Consider the following 23,176-nt stretch of genomic DNA (forward strand, 5'->3'; position numbering starts at 1 on the left):
TTTGTAGCTTCAGGTCTTAACATTATCTATCTATTTTTTATTATTACTATTTTTTTTTAAGTAAACTCTACGACCGACGTGGGGCTTGAACTCATGACCCCGAGATCAAGGGTCACATGCTCTACCAGCTGAGTCAGCCAGGTGCCCCTCAGGTCTTAACATTTAAATGTTTACTCCATTTTGAGTTGATTTTTGTGTGTGGTATAAGATAAGGTTCCAGTTTTATTCCTTTGTATGTAGATATTTTTGGTTGTCACAAGTGAGGAATGGTGGTGCTAGTGGCATCTAGTGGGTAGAGGCTAGGGATGATGCTGAATATCCTACAATGCACAGAAGAGACCCCCACAACTAAGATTTAGCCCCTGAAATAAATAGGGCCCAGGTTCAAAAACCCTGCTGTAGGGGTGTCTGGCTGGCTTAGTGGGTAGAACATGCAGTGCTTGATCTTGGGGTTGTAAGTTTGAGCCCCATGTTGGGTGTAGAGATTACTTTAAAATCTTTAAGGGGCTCCTGGGTGGCTTAGTGGGTTGAGTGTCTGATGCTTGGTTTCTGCTCAGGTCATGATCTTGTGACTCGTGGGATTGAGCCCCAAGTCAGGCTCCACGCTTGGCAGGGAGTCTGCTTGAAGATTCTCTCCCTCTGCCCCCTGCCCCCGACTCATTCCCCGCACCAAAATAAATCTTAAAAAAAAAAAACCCAAAACAAAACAAAATTCCTGCTATAAAGGAGAGGAAAGAGCTAGACAGATATGGGATCAAGGGAGGATTTTTTTTTGTTTTAAAGAGATGAAAGAACCTTGAAGTTATTAGTTGCTCTTGGGCAGGGAAATGGACCCCTTTAAACAAGGTAAGAGGTTGTGAAAATTGATACAGACTTTCTTGGAGGGCAATCTGGTAGTATGTGAAAATTAAAATATGTAATTCCACTATTAAAGAGCTATTCTTTTGAAATATGCACATATGTACACAAAGATATATACTCATAGGTTTTCATTAGTGTTTGTGGGAAGATGAAAGATTTTGGAACCAATTCCAATGTGTGTGTGGGAATTCTCAGGATGCCAGCAGGGTGTCCTATAATTTAACTTAATTCTGATATTAAATACCTGGAGAGAGTATCAAATTCCACAGGTAAGGGGCTCAGTCCTACAGGATTGCCCCACCCCTCTTCAAATGCCACTCAAAAGCCCAGGTTATCACTTATGATTCTGATAGACTAGATTGAATGTTCCAATGCCCCCTGCTTTGGGTTCGATTAATTTGCTTAGAGCAGCTCAGAGAACACACACAAACATTTTACTTACTAGATTATTGGCTTATTATAAAAGGATGTAACTGAGGAACAGCCAGGCATAACAGATGCTTGTATGTGGGGAGGGTGAGGAGCTTCTATGCCCTGTCCTGGTTCGCCACTCTTCCAGGACTTCCGTGTGTTCACCCTTCTGGAAGCTCTCAAATATACTAGAGGCTCCATATTACATGGGCATGATTGCCTATTGGTGATTCATTCACTCTCTGGCCCTTTTACTCTCCCCTGAAATCAGGGGTGTGGGACTGAAAGTTCCTGATGATGCTATATATCCTTAGGTGTTTTCCAAAATTCACCTCATTAACATAAACCCAGTTGTGGTGGAAAGGGGCTTGTTATGAGTAACAAAACACTCATTTTGCCTTTATGGCTCTGAAGTGACTTCAGGAACCGGGAACAGGAGACCAAATACTAAAAAAAAAAAAAAAAAAAAGAAAAAATTCTCCCATTGCTCTCCTCAGTCATGAAATTCCAAGTGTTTTGGGGAGATGTGATCCAGAAACTGTAGATAAAGACCAAACGTATATGAGAAATATATTTTGGTCATCTGAATGACCATGTACGGGACCAAGGGCAGGCTGCTTCAAATGGGTCACTTTGACATGAATTGAGTTAAAAGCAATCAAAACCCAGCCGATTCAGGAAAAGCTCTTTATCTCCCCCTCAACTTCCTGCCTGTACCAGGAAGAGCACTATTAACAGATTCCTCTTTATCTAAGATACTTATTTGTGTGATAGGGCAGCCTTTGTTTTCCAAGCATCTCTCCTCTCCCTGGTAATGTCTTGCTCAGTCCCCTACTCCTGTCCTTAGCTCATATAAGCGTCTTATGGCTTCACTGTCTTTGGAATTTCATATGTAGGAAACTTTGATTTTCTCTTGTTATTCTGTTTCATGTCAGTTTGATTCTTAGTCCAGTTAGAAGGACCTTGAAGGGCAGAGAACATTCTCCCTTTGACAACAACCAAATACATATTTCTCATAAATCACCATTCCACAGAAGGATAAATAAGAAACAACTGAATTGCACAAAGAAGAATGGTTAAATGGGTAAGTAGCACATTCCCACCAAGGATTTTGTGGCCATTTAAAGCTTGTTAGTAAGCAGTGAGACTGCCAAGATAGAGTGAGATGAAGTCATAGAATAGTATTCATAGTGTTTTTCAGTTATGTCAAACTAAAAAACTGGTAATGTATTTTTTAAAAGATCTTGAAGGCTCTTTAAAACCATTTAAAGTAGATTTTCCTTTCACTTTTTACTCTGTAATGGTTCTGAATTGGGAACTTTTTATGATCATGTATTACTTTTAAAATTTTACTGAAACAAAATTTTTTTTTAAGAAGTCTCCACGCCCAGCATGGGGCTTGAACTCACAACCCTGGGATCAAGAGTTGCATGTTCTACTGACTCAGCCAGCCAGGTGCCCCTACTGTTATAATTTCAAAACAGTTTTTAAATGCCAGTGGCAACAGAGAGTGCAGTGGGATAATGAAAGGAGGAAGATCCCTGAGGAAGCAGGAACAGATAATGATGATAGCATAAGTATGCAGGAGCAACTAACATTCATTTAGCAATTGAAATGTTCCAAACTGTGTTCTAGATGTTTTACAACTATCAAGTCACTTAATTCTTGATGATTCTAGGAGGTAAATATTATCTGTCAAGGAAATGGCAGCACAGAGAGGTCAGGCAACTTGCACAGTCTGATAGCTCACGAATGGTGCAGCTGGATTTCAAAACCAGGCAGTGTGGATCCTCCAGAGCCAGTGCTCTTAATCCCTGCCCTCCACTGCTGGCTGAGAGTTGGGGTCCAGGGCACAGGTGGAGATTGGCCTGACAGGAAGAGAAACCTGATTAAACCATTGTGTTAGTTTTCTGTTTCTGCATAACAAATTACCACAAACTTAATGGCTTAAAACATTTATTATCTTACAGTTCTATAGATCATAAATCTGGGCAGGCTCAACTGGGTTTTCTGCTTAGTGTCCCACAAGACCCAAATCAAGATGTCAGCAGGGTTGGGCTCCTATCTGGAGATTCTGGGTAAAGATTCTGCATCCAAGGTCGTCGAGGTTTGCAAAATTAAGTTCCCTTTGGCTGTAGGACAGAGTTCCCTGTTTAGTTGCTGGTGTGGGTCAGGGGCCTCTTAATTAGGGCTTCCTGTAGTAATTAAGTCTGCTGCATTCCTTACCTTGTATCCCCTTGTAGCCCTGTCATCTTTAAGTCAGCAATGGCACAAGGAATGTTTCACAGGCCTAGAATCTGAGTTCCTCTATTTCATTAGGAACATCCAGATAATTTCCCTTTTCTTGTGCTTATAAAATAATCTAATCACGAAAGTAAAATTCATCATATTAACAGTCCTCGAGATTAGCAGGAAATCTTGGGGCCATTTTAGAATTCTGTCTACGACAACTATGATGATTGATTGGTAGGATGCCTTGGTGAAGGGAGGTCTGAGGTCTTGTAATGACTTCCTGAATAGGAGTGGAAAATGCTCCACTTGAGAGGAGATGTATGAGAATGAAGGTTTGAGTAGGTGACTAACAAACTTTTGGTTTGCTATTCAGCTTAATGGGCTCAGTAGAGTTTGGAGATGATGAATTTGTGGGGATGGCAATCTATATGGCTGTGTGATTTTTCTTTTAAAGATTTTATTTTATTTTTAATTTTTTTAAAAGGGATACAGATTTTATTTGAGAGAATGAGAGAGCACATGAGATGGGGGAGGGGCAGAGGGAGAAGCAGACTCCCTGCTGAGCAGGGAGCCTGATGCGGGACTCGATCCTGGGACTCCAGGATCATGACCTGAGCCAAAGGCAGTCGCTTAACCAACTGAGCCACCCAGGCGCCCCTTTATTATTTTTTTTAGAGAGAGCACGTACAAATGGGGGCAGAGGGAGACGAAGAGGGAGAGAGAATCCCAAGCAGATTCCACATCTGAGCATGGAGCCCAACACGGGGCTTGATCTCGTGACCCTGAGACCATGACCTGAGCAGAAACCAAGAGTCCGTTGCTCAACTGACTGAGCTACACAGGCGCCCTGTGATTTTTCTCTAGTGTCTCGTTATAGATGCAGAAGAGGTTTGAGGTTTTTCTGAGAAACCAGGGCAAAAGGACCACAGGTCAAGGGAGATGACAGGCTTAAGTAATGGGACTCTCGGATCAAGCCAGAAACAAAAGATAGAGAAAACCAGAGTGAGGGAGTAGGGACAGTAGTTACCTTGCAAGGGTTGGAGGAGATGGCCAGATTTCTAGTTAAAGCAGGAAGTGGAAGAAGGCTCCATTAAGAGGCTAAAGATACAGAGCAGTGGTTCTCCAAGTGTGGTTCTCAGACCAACAATGTTAGTATCATTTGGGGACTTGTTAGGAAAATTCCCAGGTTCACCACAAACCTACTGAATTAGAAACTCTGGAAGTCTGGGAGCACAGGAATCTCTGTTTTAACAAGCACTGTAGTTGATATTGATGCCCCAAAGATTTGAGAATCATTGATGCAGACTTTCATATTGTTTAAGAATACTTTTATCATGAATAAGATTCCAGAAGGACAGTAAGAAATTTCTAGAAGAGTTATGAGACGAGTAGGAAACACTGAGACCTATAGGAGAGGTCAAATGGCCCATGTTTTGCAGGCTGACCTAGGATGCCTAGGATAAATGTAAAGGACACCTGAATTAACTGCCCTTAGAATTTTCAGAAAACACAAACCTTGGCCTGCTGATTCCATTCTGTACCAATGTGTTACTCAGGTACTACTATTCCAAGGCCAAGACTGGGAGCATTTATTGATGAGTAGGAGATGGGTCCATTCTGGGACTGGATTGGCTGTTCTTTAAGGGGGGTGGAATTCAACCCCCAGGGAAAGAGGACAGAAATGGGAGAAGAGTTACTGGGGCCCTGAAAACAGGAATGCCCCTGCTGAAGAGGGAGGGACACCTGTGAGGATGATCTATCTCTATATAGTTCAGTCAAGATCAAGACTTACTCTCGCTTAGCTGCAGGCACCACACTGATGGGCTGTGGCACAAAGACAGAGGAGCACAGGTGGGCTGTGTTTAACGAACAGGAAGATGAAGGAAGTGAGGGATGTATTTTGGGACGTAGGTAGCTGACCCCATATAATAATTCCCCTATATTCTTTTTTTAAAGATTTTATTTATTTGACAGAAAGAGACACAGTGAGAGAGGGAACACAAGCAGGGGGAGTGGGAGAGGGAGAAGCAGGCTTCTGCCGAAGCAGGGAGCCCGATGTGGGGCTCGATCCCAGAACCCTGGGATCATGACCTGAGCCGAAGGCAGACGTTTAACAACTGAGCCACCCAGGCGCCCCTCCCCTATATTCTTAAAAATTTTCTGAGTCAATGACTCGGAAAAATCTTGGGACTCAGGCAGTAAGATCCAAGCAAGTGAAATACAGTGTTGCCACACAAGATTTTTCATTGCTTTTATATTAAACCATCTCCGGTGATTATAAACACACACCTTTTGCTGCAACAATGCTAAATGTACTTGATATTAAAATAATCTGCTTTATGCTGTTAAAAAAAAAAACCCCAATGTTCATATGAGTGTTTATGGCATTTGTGGGGAAAACAAAACCAAAAAAACAAAACAAAAAAAACCCCTATATTTATCGTGATATATAAAATATTTCTGGAAGACCAAACAAGAACCTGGTAAAACCGGTAGCCACCGGCAAAGGGATATAGGCAGCTAGGGGAGAAAGGAAGAAGGAAGAATTTTCATGATTCAACCCTGTATACCTTTTAAATTTGGAGCACATGCATGTATTATTCAGAAATAAAAAAGAAATACATTAAAAAAATAAATAATGAGCTTTTATTATCCTCGACAACAGAGAAAAGTCAAATCTGAAGTCTCTGGGAACTAAGTAGCGCCCTGGGGAGGGGAAGGCTGCAGCAGCACCTGGAGCTTCCTCAGAGACTCATTCCCTCGGTCGGGCCACCCTGGCAGAGGCAGCTCGAAGGAATCACAAACTGCAGGGATCAGCGGGAGGACAACATTGAACAAAGCTTTCCTGCCTGAAATCAGCCGCTGTCCAGAGCTAGTGCCTGGGAAAGTACAACTCACCCTCCTGGGGTCACATCTTTGCTGGAAGGCAGGTGAGAATTCACACACGTGACACCAAATACCCTGCTCTCTAGGCGGCTCTCTCCTAGTCCTCCCCGATTCCACATCCTCTGGTCTTTGGCCACAGTGTCTGATTAGGGAGAAGAGAATGTTGAACAAGTCAAGTTGTTGTCAGTCCGAGTCTGAACTCTCATTCGACTTGGAAGACTTATGCTTTCGTTTCTTCTTCTTCTTCTTTTCTTTCTTCCTTTTCTTATGCTTTTCTTTCTTCTTCTTTTTCTTGTGTTTCTCTTTACATTCCGAGGAACTGGAGCTACTTCCATCCTCATCAGATGTAGAATCCTCCAGTAACTGTTTCAACTGCTGTATCCTAAACATAGAAGATTAACCAAAGAACCATATTTAACTCAAAAAAAAAAAAGGTAGATAAAAATGACATAAGAACAGCAGTGAGGGTAAAAAACATCATGAATAACCACCTTACTTAAGATAGTACTTATTTTTATTTCTGCATGTTTTCCCTATTCTTGTCCACACCCATGTCTCTTTGACAGGACTGTACACAGTGTACAAGCCATTCTGTATTCTTTTCACTGTCCAAAGTATTTCTGCATGTTTCTCCAGTCCTTACTACATAACTTCGAATAGATGCCACTTCTCCATTACCTCCCCAACGACCCACAACCACTCAAGTTCATACTAGGTAATCTATCTCCTTAACAATTAGAACTCCATGGAACCAGTTTGAGAAAAACAAACCCTCTACTTTCTTCATCTTATCTTTATTCATGTCTAAGGATAACTTTTAATAATAGCTCAGATCCTTAAAGATAAACTAAGTAATCATCCATCAGGGTGTGAGCAGGCAGGACCAAGCCCACTGCTAACCCAAGTGGAATGAGGCTGGCCTCCCGTTCCCCACCCACTGGCCTTTCCTGTGATGAGTCCTGCCTTCCAAATAGCTCACAATTGAAGTACCATAGTTACCAGACCACTCATCTAATACCGGAATGAGTGTTTCCAACTTTATATAATTTCAGACTTTAAAAGGGTATTGTTATCACCAGGACCATCTCACCTTACATCCTTTTCATGTCTTTTATTCTCTCGTATGATGTCATACATGGGATCTTCATGTGCCTTGAGAATGAGAAAGGTTAAGGTTGAGTTAGGCACCATGGACTATCAGTTAAATAAAAATTAAATCCATATTTCACTGAAACCAGTTTTTTTTTTCCTGTTTGGTGTAATTTTATATTTAACATGTTCTAATCCTCGCTAAGGGTCACCATCACTTCAAATTCACGGAAGCTACAAAAAAAAGATTTTCCTATTATACAATTTGAATAGCCTTTTTAAGGATATCAAACATGGCAGAATCATTATTAAATATTACTCAAGGTAAGAAATATTGAGGTAATTCTCTTTGCTCTGTGTGGACAGATGATCAAGAGATATTAAACAAAACAAGTTGGAAAATGATATGTTAAGAATGACTCACGTATAGTTGCACAAAAACATATGTATGTGCCCAGAAAGAAGCATGGAAGTGTCCTCATCAAGCTACATAATGCATATTTGCTCTGGAGAGAGGCAGTATTGGACTTAAAAAATCAATTGTGAAAAACCTTACTGTAACATGTCAATTTTGTTAAAATAAAGCAAATGTATTCTTGAAATATTTGTATAATTTAAAATACTAAGAATATGATGACACATAGACTGGATTTTATGGTATGTGAATTATCTTTAAAAATGTTTAGTAAAAATTTTATATATTAAAGATAAAAAAGTTAAAAATATTTATAGTCTTACCCGCCAGAGATATCTACTGCTAACATCTTAATGTGGTTCTTCCACTCATTATTCATAATTTACAAAATATTATAATCGTTATATATATAATTCTGTTTTTTTTCACTTATGTTTTCATGAACATTTTCCCAAACATAATTCTTAAAAGCTATGACTTCTGTGTCACAGTCCTTATGCTGGTATGCTGGCCATTGAAGTTGTTTCCTATTTTCTTTAGTCTAATTTTCAGTCACAGATGTAATTCTGAATAATTCCTTATATATTCATAAAAATTTGTATATATTGATTTTTGTTATAGGCTTGGGATCTGTTCTTAGAATTTAGGTTTCTGAATTAAAAATACATGAATCTGTTCATTTTTTTTGAGCGTTATCACCAATTTATCTGTAAATTAGATACTGTAAAATTGCCATTCCAGGTAGCATTGATTTATACAGAATATTTTCTCCACATTTTTTTTAAGATTTTATTTATTTATTTTGACAGAGAGAGACAGCTAGAGAGGGAACACAAGCAGGGGAAGTGGGAAAGGGGGAAGCAGGCTCCCCGCTGAGCAGGGAGCCCGATGCGGGTCTCGATCACAGGACCCTGGGATCATGACCTGAGCCGAAGGCAGATGCTTAACGACTTAGCCACCCAGGTGCCCCTATTTTCTCCAAATTTTTTGAATGAAAGTACAATTTTTAAAATGTCTTAAAGTCCTGGCAAAATGTTTGTGGACCCTGGTTTGATATAAGGTGATAGTGCCAATCTCTCTGATAACAGCATAGTTAAGCTGACTGAAACAGTGACTGAATGGTGAGTTAACAACCCTGGGAGGTGACTGTGAAAATAAAGTGGGGAAATGACATCTATCTTACTGTCATGCAAAGAGGATATATCATCTATACATACATATCTAGTTTATAATAGATATTTAATCTTTACATAAAGACTGGGAACTAGAATGCTGATTTTAGTTATGAAACAAAATTTATTTATTTATTTATTTTTTAAAGATTTTATTTATTTATTTGAGAGAGAGAGAATGAGAGACAGCGAGCACGAGAGGGAAGAGGGTCAGAGGGAGAAGCAGACTCTCCACTGAGCAGGGAGCCTGATGCGGGACTTGATCCCGGGACTCCAGGACCATGACCAGAGCCAAAGGCAGTTGCTCAACCAACTGAGCCACCCAGGCGCCCAAAACAAAATTTTTTAAAATATAAGTAAAAAGTGACTGAATATATAACAATGTCTTTCAGAAAAAGAAATCAGTGTTCCCAAGGCATAAGCAAATAACACTTTAATAAAAGTTAATTTTTTACTAATGAGCTAATCTGTCACACAAATTCAGTTTAACAGAGTTAATACCAGATACTTTGGCCAAAAGGCCCTGGGAATGTATTTCATGTTAACCTCCATTTCACTGGTCAGTGCTTGAGTCACTGACATTCACCACCTCTGGCAAATGTAAATTGAAACTCTGGGTTTTACTTACTACTCTGAACTGTTCTAACTTTTGGTTGCCTTTGATAAAGAAAGGGCATTCTTTGTCGCCTGTTCGGTGACCATACCGTTTACAACGCCAACCTAAAAACAAAGAAAAGGGATATATTTCTGTAAGATGATGTAGTTTTACTTAATCAAGATAAAGTATCAGTAGATCATACTAAAGATATTCTTCATTAGATTTCAATTTCCAAAGCAAATGCAATTAGTGGATGAATCATGTAAGACACCAGAAAACAGAAATCAATCGCTTCCTCAAGCATCCTTTAATCTTGGGTTTTCGAAATAAGCCTAGTTACTAAGCAATCCTGTGCAAAAATCAAAGTGTGATTTTTTAAAAATAGTGTGTTATGGCTTGAACAGTGTTGCCCCCTCTATGCTGTCCCGTCATTATGTTGAATGTCCTAACCCCTGGTACCTCAGAATGTGACCTCATTGTGAGATAGGATCTTTGGAGAGGCTTGGGACAGATTCTTCCCTCACAGTCTTCAGAAGAAGCCAACCCTGCTCACACCCTGATTTCAGACTGATAGCATCCAGAACTGTGAGATAATATATTTCTGTTCTTTAAGTCACCTGAAAGCCTCTTCATAAATGAAAAAGGTGAAAAAATAAATAGAAAACAATTTGGAAGAAATAAAAACATTAGGGAGAAGAAAAAATTAGCATCCTTAGAGAACATTTTGCAACAATTAAAGAATTAAAAAATCATGAAAGAAAAAAGCTTTTGGAATTGAAATAAAAAATCGAAGGATTGGAAGCTATGTTGATGGAATATTCTAGAAAGCAAAAAACAAGAACAGGAGAGAAAAGATCAGAAATTAGAAAATCAATCTAAGAAGTCCTTCATCTGAATAACAGAATTGCAAACACAGAGGGGAGGAAATAATTTGTGAAATTTCAGAACACTGGGAATAAGATGATCTCATAAGCTTCTAGGAAAGAAGAATAAAAAACAACAGACAGCAACAACAAAGCAGGTTATATCAAATCATCCCACAATCTTAATTGCTTTGGACTTGTCAACAGCAGTTCTACAAATGAGAAGGCAACGAAGCAGTGCCTTCAAAATTCTGAAGGAAGTTTGTTTTTAACAAAATTCTAACTAAATAGCAAACCAAAAATAGAGATTTTTCCAGAAGAATACAGTCTTAAAAATTTACCTCCCATAAACCCACTTCTCAGCTACTAGAGAATGTGCTCTACCACAGCAAGAGAATGTAACAAAAAAGATGCAAGATACGGCAAATAGGAGATCAAACACAAGAAGGATGTTAAGGGAAACCAAAGAGTGAATGCTGAAGGAAGGTCCCTGGGTGATAGCAGGGGGAACAACTCTCTTTAGGAGGAAAAAAACTAATAGAATACCTCAAGCATCTGAAGGAGCTGAATTAGAAATCAGTACACAGAAAAAAGCAAAAACAAGAACAACAAAAAGACAACTATTAATTGCAGGGCAAACAAAATATTATGCAGGATGTATGAAAGGAAATGCAATTGGTTTATTATATGATTCAATTCTGAAAATAATAAATATACAAAAAAGATTTATTTAAATTATGATATAACGTATTGAGAAAATGGGAGATAGAGTATGTATGAGGTGTGGTTGAGGCACAAAAAAAAGAGCTGAAACTCTTCTAGAGTAAGAAGTCAACAGACAATGAAGAAACCTAAAAAATCAAGAGGCAGGAATATAACCTTGTTATTTAGATACATGGAGATAAACTTCAAAAAAAATTTTTTTTAAATTTTATTTAAGTAATCTCTACATCCCATGTGGGGCTCCAACTCATGATCCCCAGATCAAGAGTTGCATGCTCCTCCGACTGAGCCAGCCAGGTGCCCCCAAATAATCTTCTTAAGAGAGGTTTACATGGTTACCTTTAGGGTGAGGCTAATGGGGGAAAGGGACTAGGAACTGCTATTTTAATTACATGCATGAAGAATCTTTGTACAAATGTCTTTAAAAGGCAGCAGTACCCTTTCTTCAAATACTAAATACCACTTAAGCTGGATGAAGGTGTTGCGGCTGGGGTGGGGTGGGGGTGTGCATGTACGGCACCCTGCTCTAGACCCACAGCTCCTCCCAGGTTACATGGATGAAACCTTAACACCACTGATGGGGGGCGAATGATGCAAGACCCAAAGGGACCTGCCCTCCAACACATTCCTTGTCCCTCATGGCATTTCTACAACAGAATATCCTTTTTGTTACTGCAATATTACCAAAGAGTGAACTCCAAAAGTAGCTATGGTCCCTGTGGATGACCCCAGCCTTTGGAGTCAGAAGCCCTGGAGTCAAAGCTCCTCTCTACCTCTTACCTCAGACCACTCACTAACATATGCAGGTCAGCTTCCTTAACTATGAAACAGAGATTGTGCCTTGACTTAACAGGGCTGCGGTGAGAACAAATTAAAAAAAAAAGGAAGTAAACGCGCTTTGTAAACTGTGGTATATAACTTGCGTGTATGGAGGAGTGTTACTTGCAACTCTCCCGTGCTCACACTGCATAACTTTGACTTCTTTCCCCAGTGGCATCCAGAGTCCTTTCGTTGGTGCGTGAGCCAGAAATTCCCTGGCATGTTCGTTGCCTGGTACATCTGGTATACAGTCTTCTGGCTTAGTCTCATCTTCCTAAAAAAGGAAACAACATGTCCACAACATGGCAAAAAAGCACCGGCATTCTCTCCCACCTGCTTCAGGACACAGCCCTGCCTGCCTTTCTCACGGGCTGGACACGCCATGTCCTCCTAAGTTACCCTCTCAAGTACTAGAAAGAAAGACAAATTATACCTGACAGAAAAACCAGAAATAAATGTACCAGAAGAACCATATCATGAAAATGACACAGCTACTCTTAGAGAAATATTACTAGTATTGTTCACTTAGGAATGATTTGTGAGCTCCAAATCCTGATTCTAGATCACAAAAATTAGATTCAGATCACAAACTTTTCTGCTACCTTAAAAGCCTTGTGGAATGAAGCAAAGTATAGAATTAAACAAGATTTCCTGAAATAAAAATAACATGTTAAATTAAAAAAGATTATTATCCCTCGGAGGCCACTGTCATGTTTTACAATCTCGCACCTGCTGTATTTTTGAAGTGTGCTTTCACCACCAAATAACTTCATTACACAATTAAGGTATTGTTGTTATTATTTTTTTTACCTTCTGATTGTTTTCAGCTCCCATGAATATTATATTTATAATGAAAGAAGGTTTTGTAATCTTTTTTCATTGAATGTGAGCAAGCAGAAAGCTGTCCTGACCTCCACTGAGCCCTCTAAGTCTCCCTCCCACAGATACTGGACTCTAGGGCCAGGTGCTGTCGCGGAGCAGGGGTGGGGGGTTGGGGGGCGGGGGTGGTTAGGGGGGTGTCCTGCACCAGGGGCTGGACTAGAGGGCCTTCCAGTCTCCTCAGAGACTACTGTTCTCTGAGCTGATGATACTCAGGAAAGCAGCAGCAAGTCAGAGAAGGAGCACAGCTGTGAGAAGATGGCAGCCACAGCAAGAGAGAGAGAGGGCGGGAGAAGGGGACCGATGGCTGATGAACATGTGGGGCTGCCACCGTCTCTTAGGGAACAGACACACGGCTGATTACATTTCTACAAAGGCACAGGCTGGACACAGAAAGCCCAAAGTGTATGAACTGACTGGCATCTGCAGGGAGAAGCAGGGTTACCATAAAAGGGTGTCCAAAACCTTATGCAACAGGTTTTTATAACAAGTAACTGAGTCTGAGCACTGAGTCAAATATGTCTAAGAGAATGACCAAAGGCACAAACTTCACACTGACCTTGATAAGCCCAGGAGGAGGTTTTTCATAACTAGAAAGGAAAAGAAAAAACATCATCGATCATGTTAAGAGGAACGTAACACATTTTAGTGAGCACTGCAGACCAAAATAAAAAGGATATTTTTAGTAAAACCTCAAAACTGCATTATGTCTAAAGCAGTTAATAAAATATGCCCAGCAGTCAGAGGTCCCATATAAATAAACTGATGCTACACCACATCCTGTGGAGATCTAGAACTGAAATTCACTGGTAATAATTAACTTTGTGTCTAAGCACAAGGATTTTATTGTTGAAGAAGAGAAAACCAGAGGGGCACTGGGGGGGTTCAGTGGGTTAAGTGTCTGACTCTTGATTTTGACTCAGGGTCCTGGGATTGAGTCCCATGTGGGGCTCTGTACTCAGCAGGGATTCTGCTTATTCTTATCCAACTTGATTTTCCTCCTAAAAAAAGAAAGAACAGGTACAATAGGGGAAACTAAACTTAATTCTCAGGAAATACTGAAGGTTCAACTTGAGAACTTACTCGTTACAGAAGTATCCACACAACAATTATGCCAGGTATAGTGCTAAGTATCAGAGAACTAAGGGCATAGAAAACTAATCTGTCATATGGGCCCCCTTGATCCTCCCTCAAAAGCTGAGGTAATCTACAAGATAAGACTCCCTGCTCTTCCTAAGGGAAAGTGACCTGGCCTGGAACAATCCTTTCTTTTCTTTTGCTAAGAACTTCATTCACCACCCTCCTTATAGAAATCTTCCATTTTGTGCAACTCTTTAGAGCATCTCTCTACTTGCTAGATGGGATGCTGCTGGATTCGTGAATCAATTAATAAAGCCAATTAGATCTTCAAATCTACTAGGTTGAATTTTTGTTCTTTAACACAGGTATAAAAAATTTGGTTTGAGTTCTGATTCATTCTCACTGCTGTCTACTTTGGACAAGTTATTTAACCCTTCCGAGCCTCAATTTCCTCATTGGTGAGTATGTCACAGCAAACATCTCTTCCATCTCTGGAAAAGGCACTTCACAATGCTGGCTTCTGCTCCTGTTGAAAGCAAGTCATTGCTCTCAGCAGCCTCCTGAGGCCGCTCAGGACTGGAGCACTAGCATCACAAAGGCCAAGATGTGGACCAGCAGAGAAGCCTGGCCATCCCAAGCCAGTCTTCACATCTTTTGATAGATCTACAGCTTTACAGGGATTTGCTGGCTGCTCCTAAGTGGAGGTGGGCAGAGACCCGGCAGTGGACTTCCCACAGACACCATCCCCAGCTGGGCTTACTGCCTTTCTAGGCCATGGGACTCAGAGACTCCTTTTCCATATCTGGCTGCAGGAATCACTGCTTTTCCCCCCCATGTACATGGTACATCAGCATTCAGCCAAGTCTATCCCCATTCTCTTGTGCGGCTCATAAAATATGCCTTATTATAGATATTAAATTATCATGTTACTATCTCAGAATAAGGTACGGCAGGCCAGGGACTCTGATGTCTTTTTTCTCCAACATCAGTTCCAACGTTTTTCCTCACTGATTCCAATAACTGGAAGCTATACCAATTAACAGGCTGAATTGGGACAATCACCCAGATCTTGTGACATCTAGAGTTCTTTCACTGAGCTGCAACCACTCTAAGTCAGCAATGCATTTCTTGTATTAATAACTATTCATGGGTTAAATAAATTGCGCAAGGGCGCACAGCCAGAGCCCATGTGCTCACTTGTACATGACTGTTAGTACATGTCTAGCTGAATCCAGTAATTATTCTAGCACTATGTTTGTCACTAGAAAACAGAAGACTCCAGGAACACTTTAAATTCAGAGCTTGAGTACAATTTGATTTGGGTACAAATACGGTTCTAAATCCAGTTTTCTCTAAAATTTTCCCCCCACATTGCTCAATTATCCACTTTTTATTTATTGCAATAAAATTTATATACCATACTTCCCTCTGTTTTGACAATGCCCTCCTCAGCCTAAAGCAAAAGACTATGAGGCTAGAGGGAGGTAGTAACAAGGACAATGACCTCATGCCCTCTCTGAGGCAGGGGTTGGATTGAGTGTGTGCAGATATTAAATGCATACACATTTGGTTGTTGATGCTGGGAACATTCATGTGGTGGCAGATAATTCTAAGGAGTCTGTGAAGGGAAATGTCAAGCTAGGAGTCAACATTTGAGCCAGGCCCTGACATTCACCAAGTTAATGGGAAACAAAGCTACAGGGTTTTTAATCACGAATTTTAGCAAGGATAAACCTCCATCATTTGTTTTGCAGACCAGAATCACTTTGTTAAAGCAGAAAACGTCCCCTGTCTGTGCTCAGCAGCACCCAGGCACCAGACTGGCCAGGCCCTCCTTATTTCTAGCCAGGGACTGAACTGAGAAAGACCCAAAAGCCCGAGAGACAGGAAGCAAATTCTGAGGCTGGGTGTCTGTGTACTCAAAGAGTGTCTCAAACTCTTAAAGGGATTTGTCCTCCTCTTCTATAAGGAGAAATACATTAGCATTTTAGCTCAGATCTGTGCCTTAACCTTGTAAACCTCCAGGGAAGGACTCATTTTAATACTTCAGAATGGCTGCAAAGTATAGAAACACTTAATGATTTAACGTTTTCTTTATCCCGACCCTCTTCTTACGCTTTAAAGACCCTTCAGAACAGATTAAATATTGGAGGTTACAGGGGTTAGGGAGAACTGACCAAGGGAAAAGTGGCATGCCTTTCCTTTGGCCCTTCTCTTAAGATGTGAAAGAAAACAACTTTAGTGGATGTGATATTGCAACTTATAGTAAGAAATATGTATTTGGTCTTCACTGTTCTGACACTCAGCTCTTAAAACCTTGTAATTTCCTATATAAAGGCCATAGGAGCATCTTTTCTTTTAATATTTAGTTTTGTTCCCAGTTCCTGAAATAAGTCCAGAGCTATAAAGGTGAAAAGTTTGTTGTTCATAACAAGCCCCTTTCAACCAAACTGTTTATGTTAATGAGATCATTCTTGCAAAGCTCCTAAAGATGAGGACTGGTTGCCAGGGGAACCAATTCTGTGATTAGAGGGTTGGAACTTTCAGCCGTACCTCCAGGGAGATTGAATTAATCACCAATGTCCACTGATTAATCAATCATGCCTATGTAATGAAGCCTCTATAAAACAAAAACAAAAACAAACCCCAGGGCGCCTGGGTGGCTTAGCTGGTTAAGCGTCTGCCTTCAGCTCAGGTCATGATCCCAAGGTCCTGGGATCCAGCCCTACCTAGGGCTCCCTGCTGAGTAGGGAGCCTAGCCTCCTCCCTGCTCCTGCTCTCTCTCTCTCTCAAATAAATAAAATCTTAAAAAAAAAAAAACCCCAAAAAACTGGGGCGCCTGGGTGGCTCAGTTGGTTAAGTGACTGCCTTTGGCTCCAGTCATGATCCCAAGGTCCTGGGATCGAATCCCATATCAGGCTCCTTGCTCAGTGGGGAGCATGCTTCTCCCTCCTCTGCTCCCTCTGCTTGTGCTCTTTTTCTTTCTTGATCTGTCAAATAAATAAATAAAATTTTAAAAAAACGAAACAAAAAACAAAAACCCAAAAATGGATTTCAGAGACCTTCAAGGTTGAACACGTGGAGGTGTGGTGTATCTGGAGAGGACACGGAAGCTCCATGCCCTTTTCCATACATCTTACCCTATGTATCTTCCATCTAGCTGTTCCTGAGCTATAACCTTTTATAATAAATCAGTAATCAAGTAAATAAAATGTTTTCCTGAGTTCTATGAGCTGCTCTAGCAAATTAACCAAACCAGAGGAGGGTGGTGCTGGGGGAACCTCTGCTGTACAGACAATAGGTTGGTAACAACCTGGCCTTGGGACACATCTAAAGCATGTGGAGAGGGGAAGTCCTGTGAAACTGTGCCCTTAACCTGTGGATTCTGATGCTGACTCCAGGTGGACAATGTCAGAATTAGATCTGTAACACATATACTTGGTGTCGTCTGAGAATAGGAGAATTTCTTCGTGGTGTTGGAAAAGTCCCACACAGTTAGAGTAGTGCTCTGAGTGTAGTATGAGTGTAGAAAAGAAAACCAGGAGTGTTTTTTCCTTTCTAGCAGAGGAAGGATGAGAAATGCCATGAATCGTTACAGAAAAGAAAACTTCCACTTGGCTTCATCTCTGGATGCTTCCAAATAAGGATGGTGATGGAGGCTTCTCCACTCTCATCCTCGCCATCATTAATCCAGAGTTTTTCTAAAGGGACAGAGGAGGACTTAGTCCCTGAAGTTGTTTTGGGTATAAACAGAATTAACTTTTTAGATATGATATTTCCAGAGCAAATACTTCCACTATTTTCCGGTAGAAAGCCGTGGCATGCCAACCAAATGCCTAGGCCTCTCTTAGCAAGAATAATGGAAATTTGCCTATATTGAGAAGGTGATACAGCCCACCAGTAGCCATTCATTAGAAACATTAATGCTATCCTTTATGGATTGGGACTTAAGGGAGCTTGGAAGGGAGGAGGTAACATCTTCATAAATACCCAATAATCCAACAATACTTTCTTTTGCCACAGGAGGAGTACAAATAATATATGGCTAAACTAAAATCCACTTCCTGAAAAATATGTAAAAGCTTTTGCCTAAGTGAAAAAGGAATGTGATGAGAACTGACTACACATTTTTTTTTAAAGATTTTATTTATTTATTTGACAGAGAGATAGAGAGAGGGCACAAGTAGGCAGAGTGGCAGGTAGAGGGAGAGGGAGAAGCAGGCTCTCTGCTGAGCAGGGAGCCAGATGTGGGGCTCGATCCCAGGACCCCAGGATCATGACCTGAGCCGAAGGCAGCCGCTTAACCGACTGAGCCACCCAGGTGCCCCCTGACTACACATTTTGAAATCTGTTATTAATAGCAATGGACTTTCCTAAAAAGTCCATTTTACAACTGTTTCTCCAAATTTAAAGGAACATGGTTGGTGTTTTTTCCGAGGGCTTGACAATTCTTTAGTTTATGTAACATGTTAAAAAAGATATTTCTCAAAGTCTAAAGTAATAGTTAACTATTAAAATTATTTAACTATTAAATATAACATATCTGGGGGGTGCCTGGCTGGCTCAGGAGGTAGAGCATGTGACTCTTGATCTCAGGGTTGTGAGTTTGAGCCCCACACTGGGTGTAGAGATTACTTAAACAAACAAACAAACAAAACCCAACCAGACCTAGAATGGAAGTGTGTTTATTGTGTAGTTGGCTTCTGCGCTGTGACAGTTGAGAAGAGTGCACTTTTTGTAGTTAATCCTTAGAATTAAAAAAAAAAAAAGTTAGTGGAGGCCCATTACTTTGTACCATCTGTGAAGCCTTGCTATTATATCATTCACATTGTAATAAGTTTCTCTGAGCAGTATGAAGACTAAATTTAGATAAGAGAGGAAAAACTTATCTTCCCAACTGGGCATGGGGAAAGAAATCTTTATTCTGCCAAGTGCTTAAAAATACTCTTGTATTTCTGAGTGCTGGCATAGGATTTTTTTTGGAAGAGTCCTTTGTGTAAGCATAGTCAATTCCAGTTGTTCCCACAGCTTGCTCCTATGGGGTGGAAGGCAGAGATGAAAATGCCACATATATACAGAATCTCCATTCTGTTATGTCCAGCAGACAAGGGACACTTGAATAGGGTTGGAGCATGGTTAGAGCACAGGGTGAAAGATTCAGATGCCTCTGGGGTCCTGGCAGGTGTGGTCAAAAGGTAAGAAAAGGTAAGGTCAAGTATAAGAAACTGACCAGAGGAGTGTGAGGGGACCTAACGAGGGCAACCAGGGGATAAAAGAATTTGAATTCAATTTGTGAAAAACCATTTTACATGGCTGGCTGGACAACTTAGTTATTTGCCTTCCTTTTCACTGCAGGCTGATATCCCTACAGTGAGACTTACCAGTCAATAAACCAGCACCTTTGCATTCTCTCTCTCCCAACTGCTCCCTTCAAAATAGCTTTATAATGCCTCACTCTTAACGGGGAAGATCCAAGGATCCCTGCACATTAGGAAAAAACCTCTAAGTGAAAGAAATCACAAGAAAAGGCAAAGAAGAAACAGACAACAAAGAAGAAAGCAAATGAAAAAAAAATGAGTATCCTCAAAGATGACAGATTTGTTATTGAGGAAACGATAGGATGTTATGAAAAAAAGAATTCTCAGGCCAAGAAGCTCTTAAACTTAAAAGTGCAATGGTGGAAAGATTGGAAGATAAGTCTTTTAGAAAGTAGAATGAAAAGAGGATCACAGAAGTCTAAGAGTACGAAAAAACAAAATGGAGGGAAGGAAATTAAAACACAGATCATATATGAATATTAAATACCCATGAAGTATTGAGAAAATTAAAAAAAAATCTGAAATCTGGTGAGAAAAAGTTCACATCATGAAACTGCAAGGGGCAGCTGGGTGGCTCAGCTGGTTAAGCAACCGACTCTTGATTTCAGGGGGAGCAGCAAGCAGAGGGAGAAGCAAGCTCCCCGCCAAGCAAGGAGCCCAATGTGGGACTTGATCCCAGGACCCCAGGATCATGACCTTAGCCGAAGGCAGACACTTAACCAACTGAGCCACCCAGGGACCCCACCCCAATGCACTTTTTATAGGAAGTTACATAATATACTTAAACAAAATGAGATAAAGAGAGAAAGACAAGACACAGGGTCCAGAAATGGGGTCCAAGACAGAAGAGTGATGAAGGCAGTTGTACACCAGGTCTAGAAAGTAACCAGAGTGTACTGGAGAGCAGAAGGAAGATTTTTGGTTTTAAAAACAAACAAATTGATAGACTGTCTGATATGTAGGAACAAGTAGAAAAAGTACTCTCAGCTTTTAGAGTCTTTCAGATAAAATTAGCAGTTAATAGTAAATTCAAGCAAATGAAAAAAATTGAGGTGCTTATTAACTAGATGAAAAACAACAATTGTGCTAGAAAGCAAAACAAATCACAGAACACCCTTTGGCTCAAAAGTGAACAATACTGAATAGTTATAATAATGCTAATACCCACTATTGATTTAACAAAAATTACCATGGAGCTATATTGGAAGGATGGATGCAAGAAGGGTAGGGAAAGGGAACTAAACCCTCATGTATGTGACATGAGGTTTATAGGTAATGTCTGTTGTTCAATCTAAAAAAGCATCATAAGCATATAATTGGGAATAAGTAGTTAAGTCCCAGAAGAAAAAACGGTTTCCGTATTGTAAACTTGGTTGGAGGGAGGGTTGCAGGCAGTGTGAACAGGGATGTGAACCACTATTTTTTTAAATTAGTCTCTTAGTACTATTTGATGTTTAAAGTATTACTCTAAAAATAAAAATTCTGATTTAAAAGCAAACAAGTCCCTGAATTAGTCAAACTAAATATGTCAGCAGCCCAGAAAGTTTAAATCCCTGAAGTGGAAAAATCCAACTGGTTTGGGAATCAGACACCTGGGTTCCTCTTTAGTTTTGCTAGTTTACAGGTCAATGTATCCTTGATCAGGTTACTTAACTGCTAAACCTGCATTTCCTCATCTGCAAAAGGAGGTTATAATCTCTCTGATGTCTATGAGTGCTTTATGAGCTACAAAATAAATGTATAGTGTTAACTACTATCTGATACCCCACAGTTAAAGATACTGAGGGTCAGACTGGGCTCTGCGAAGCTCAGGCTTATCTAGGGAAAGATATTTGAACATCTGCATTGCACAGGACAGGGCCACAGAGGGCCCAAAGGGGCCAGGACTGTGGGTGCTAGCAATGCAGCACCTATATCCTGAAACGACTGCCTTACTGAGTTGAAATTCAGCTCAGGGGTCACAGTGAAAAGAGGAGGCCAGCCTCCAACAGTGCAATGCATTTTGTGTCAAAGCTCCCAGGTTAATTATAAAGAATGTGAATCCTTTGAGGACGTTTCCTTACATGATCATCTTAGCTTAGGTAATGCAAGTGCCTGAAATAGAAACGAAGTATGTATTGAAGAACTCCGTGAGCACCAAACTTACAAGTTTGCCTTCTAAAGCTAATTACAGAAAGACAGAATCACAGAAAAGAACTGGAAGGTCCACCTCCCACCTGATGTTGCAATCTCCTTTACAACCCGCCCTCCTCCCGCGGGTTCTGGGCTCTCTCCCCGAACCCGCTGGAGCTGGGGGCGCACGGTGCCCCTTTAAGTCAGGCCATGCTGACCAGCAACCACAGGAGACTCTGGTCCTAAGTCTTTTTGTTGAGCCGGAACTGGCCTCTTTGTAGCCCCCACCCTTAATGCTGATAAACCACCACCACCACCACCCCCCCCCCCCCCCAAGCCTAAAGAGAACAAGTCTCCACTCTCTTCCACCTTTGGGATCTTTAAGGACAAGTCCCTCACCCCATTCTCCAGCCCTCTCCTCGCCACCGCACTAACGGTAGAGGACGGCGTGTTCTCTTCCCTTCCTAGCAGCGAATGAAGAGATCGGGGGTTTTATCCGGCTCCCGGGGGGCCCTGTCAACCTACAACCCTGAAAGGGCAGGACGGCGGCGCTCACTGCACCTGCCGCGTGTTCAGTCCCCAAGTCCCCACCGAGCGCCTACTAAGTGCCACACGGTCCTCAGCGCTAAGCAGAGCCCCGGCCGCACGCCGACCTCGGGCGGGGAAATAAAGCCCGAGCTTCCCTGCCGGCCCAGGCCGCTCGGCGCGCCGGAGCAACGGCCCTTCCCTCCCCGCGGAGGCGCGACTGGAAGTCCGGGTGCCAGCGCCGCACGGGTCCCCGGGGACCCAGCCTCCCGCGCCCCCGCGGCGCCGGCCCACCCGAACTGGAGACTCACAAGGACTCCAGGTGCTTGAGCTGCTGCAGCTGCTGCGCGTCGTGCCGCCGCCGCTTCTGCTCCCGGCGCCGCTGCAGCTCCTGCTCGGCCGGCTCCCGCGGCCGCCGCACGCCCCCGGCCCCCGCGTCGTCGCGTCCGGGCCGGGAAGACATCGCGGCCCGCGCGGCTGAGGCGGCCCCCGCGGCGTGCCTGAGGCGGCTGAGGCGGCGGGAAGACTGCACTTCCTCCGCGCCGCGGCCGGTCGGCCCCGCAGCGCCCCCTCCCGCCGCCCGCCCGGGCCAGGCCCGGCCCGCTGTCCCCGCCGAGGCCTCCTGGTCCCCGCCTCCCGCCAGGCCTCCCCGCCGCCTCCCGCGTCGTGGCCCCAAGTCCGCGCTGGCAGCGCGGTGGCCCCGCCGCCAGGCCGGCCGGGATCGGAGCGCGCCCCCTGGCGGCGGCCGCAAGCGGGGCGGGGGTGGGGGTGGGGGAGGGGGAGGGGGAGGCCGGCGGGACAGCCGGGGAGCCCCCCACCCCCGCGTGCCCCTCCCCTGGGAGGCCCGGGGACCCGTGCGCGGCGGCTTCGTGGCCCCGATGGCTAGACGCGGGCTGCTGCTACTTGGTGCTGGGATTCACCCAGCTTTGAAGAAAGCAAGACACCCCAGAGAAATTCTCTGATTTTCCAGAGCGTCGTTAAAACGTAGTCAGCCTGCCGTGAATCTAGACAAGGTTTGGGTGCTAGACTGAAAGCTATAGACACCGAGCGCTTTTTATGTGCTCGTCATTGAGCTAAGCCCGTAAGAAAAGTTGATTTAATCTTTAAAAACTTACTAAGTGCTGTTATTACCCGTATGTATTACCCTTATTTTATACATAAGAAGGAGGCGGAGAGAGTCAAATAACATGCCC

General features: G+C 42.3%; 1 protein-coding gene across 2 annotated transcripts; it reads right to left on the reverse strand.

Annotated features, from left to right (window-relative positions):
• Positions 1-654: 654 nt before the first annotated feature.
• RP9 (RP9 pre-mRNA splicing factor) lies at positions 655-22,633 on the reverse strand. 2 transcript variants are annotated; one of them, XR_004819492.1, is made up of 7 exons: positions 22,295-22,633; positions 13,508-13,538; positions 12,214-12,343; positions 9,695-9,786; positions 7,481-7,542; positions 6,403-6,772; positions 655-3,140 (listed from the first exon to the last, which is right to left on the reverse strand). XR_004819492.1 is itself a non-coding variant. In XM_035723397.1 (6 exons), the coding sequence occupies exons 1-6, from the start codon at positions 22,444-22,446 to the stop codon at positions 6,574-6,576; spliced, it is 666 nt and encodes a 221-aa protein (XP_035579290.1). In that variant the 5' UTR covers positions 22,447-22,633; the 3' UTR covers positions 5,960-6,573. The 2 variants fall into 2 exon arrangements, 1 of the variants encoding a protein (XP_035579290.1); XM_035723397.1 differs by lacking the exon at positions 655-3,140 and having other exon boundaries at positions 5,960-6,772.
• Positions 22,634-23,176: the final 543 nt, after the last annotated feature.

This window comes from Zalophus californianus, chromosome 12, assembly GCF_009762305.2.
Source record: "Zalophus californianus isolate mZalCal1 chromosome 12, mZalCal1.pri.v2, whole genome shotgun sequence".
NCBI classification, from domain to species: domain Eukaryota; kingdom Metazoa; phylum Chordata; class Mammalia; order Carnivora; family Otariidae; genus Zalophus; species Zalophus californianus.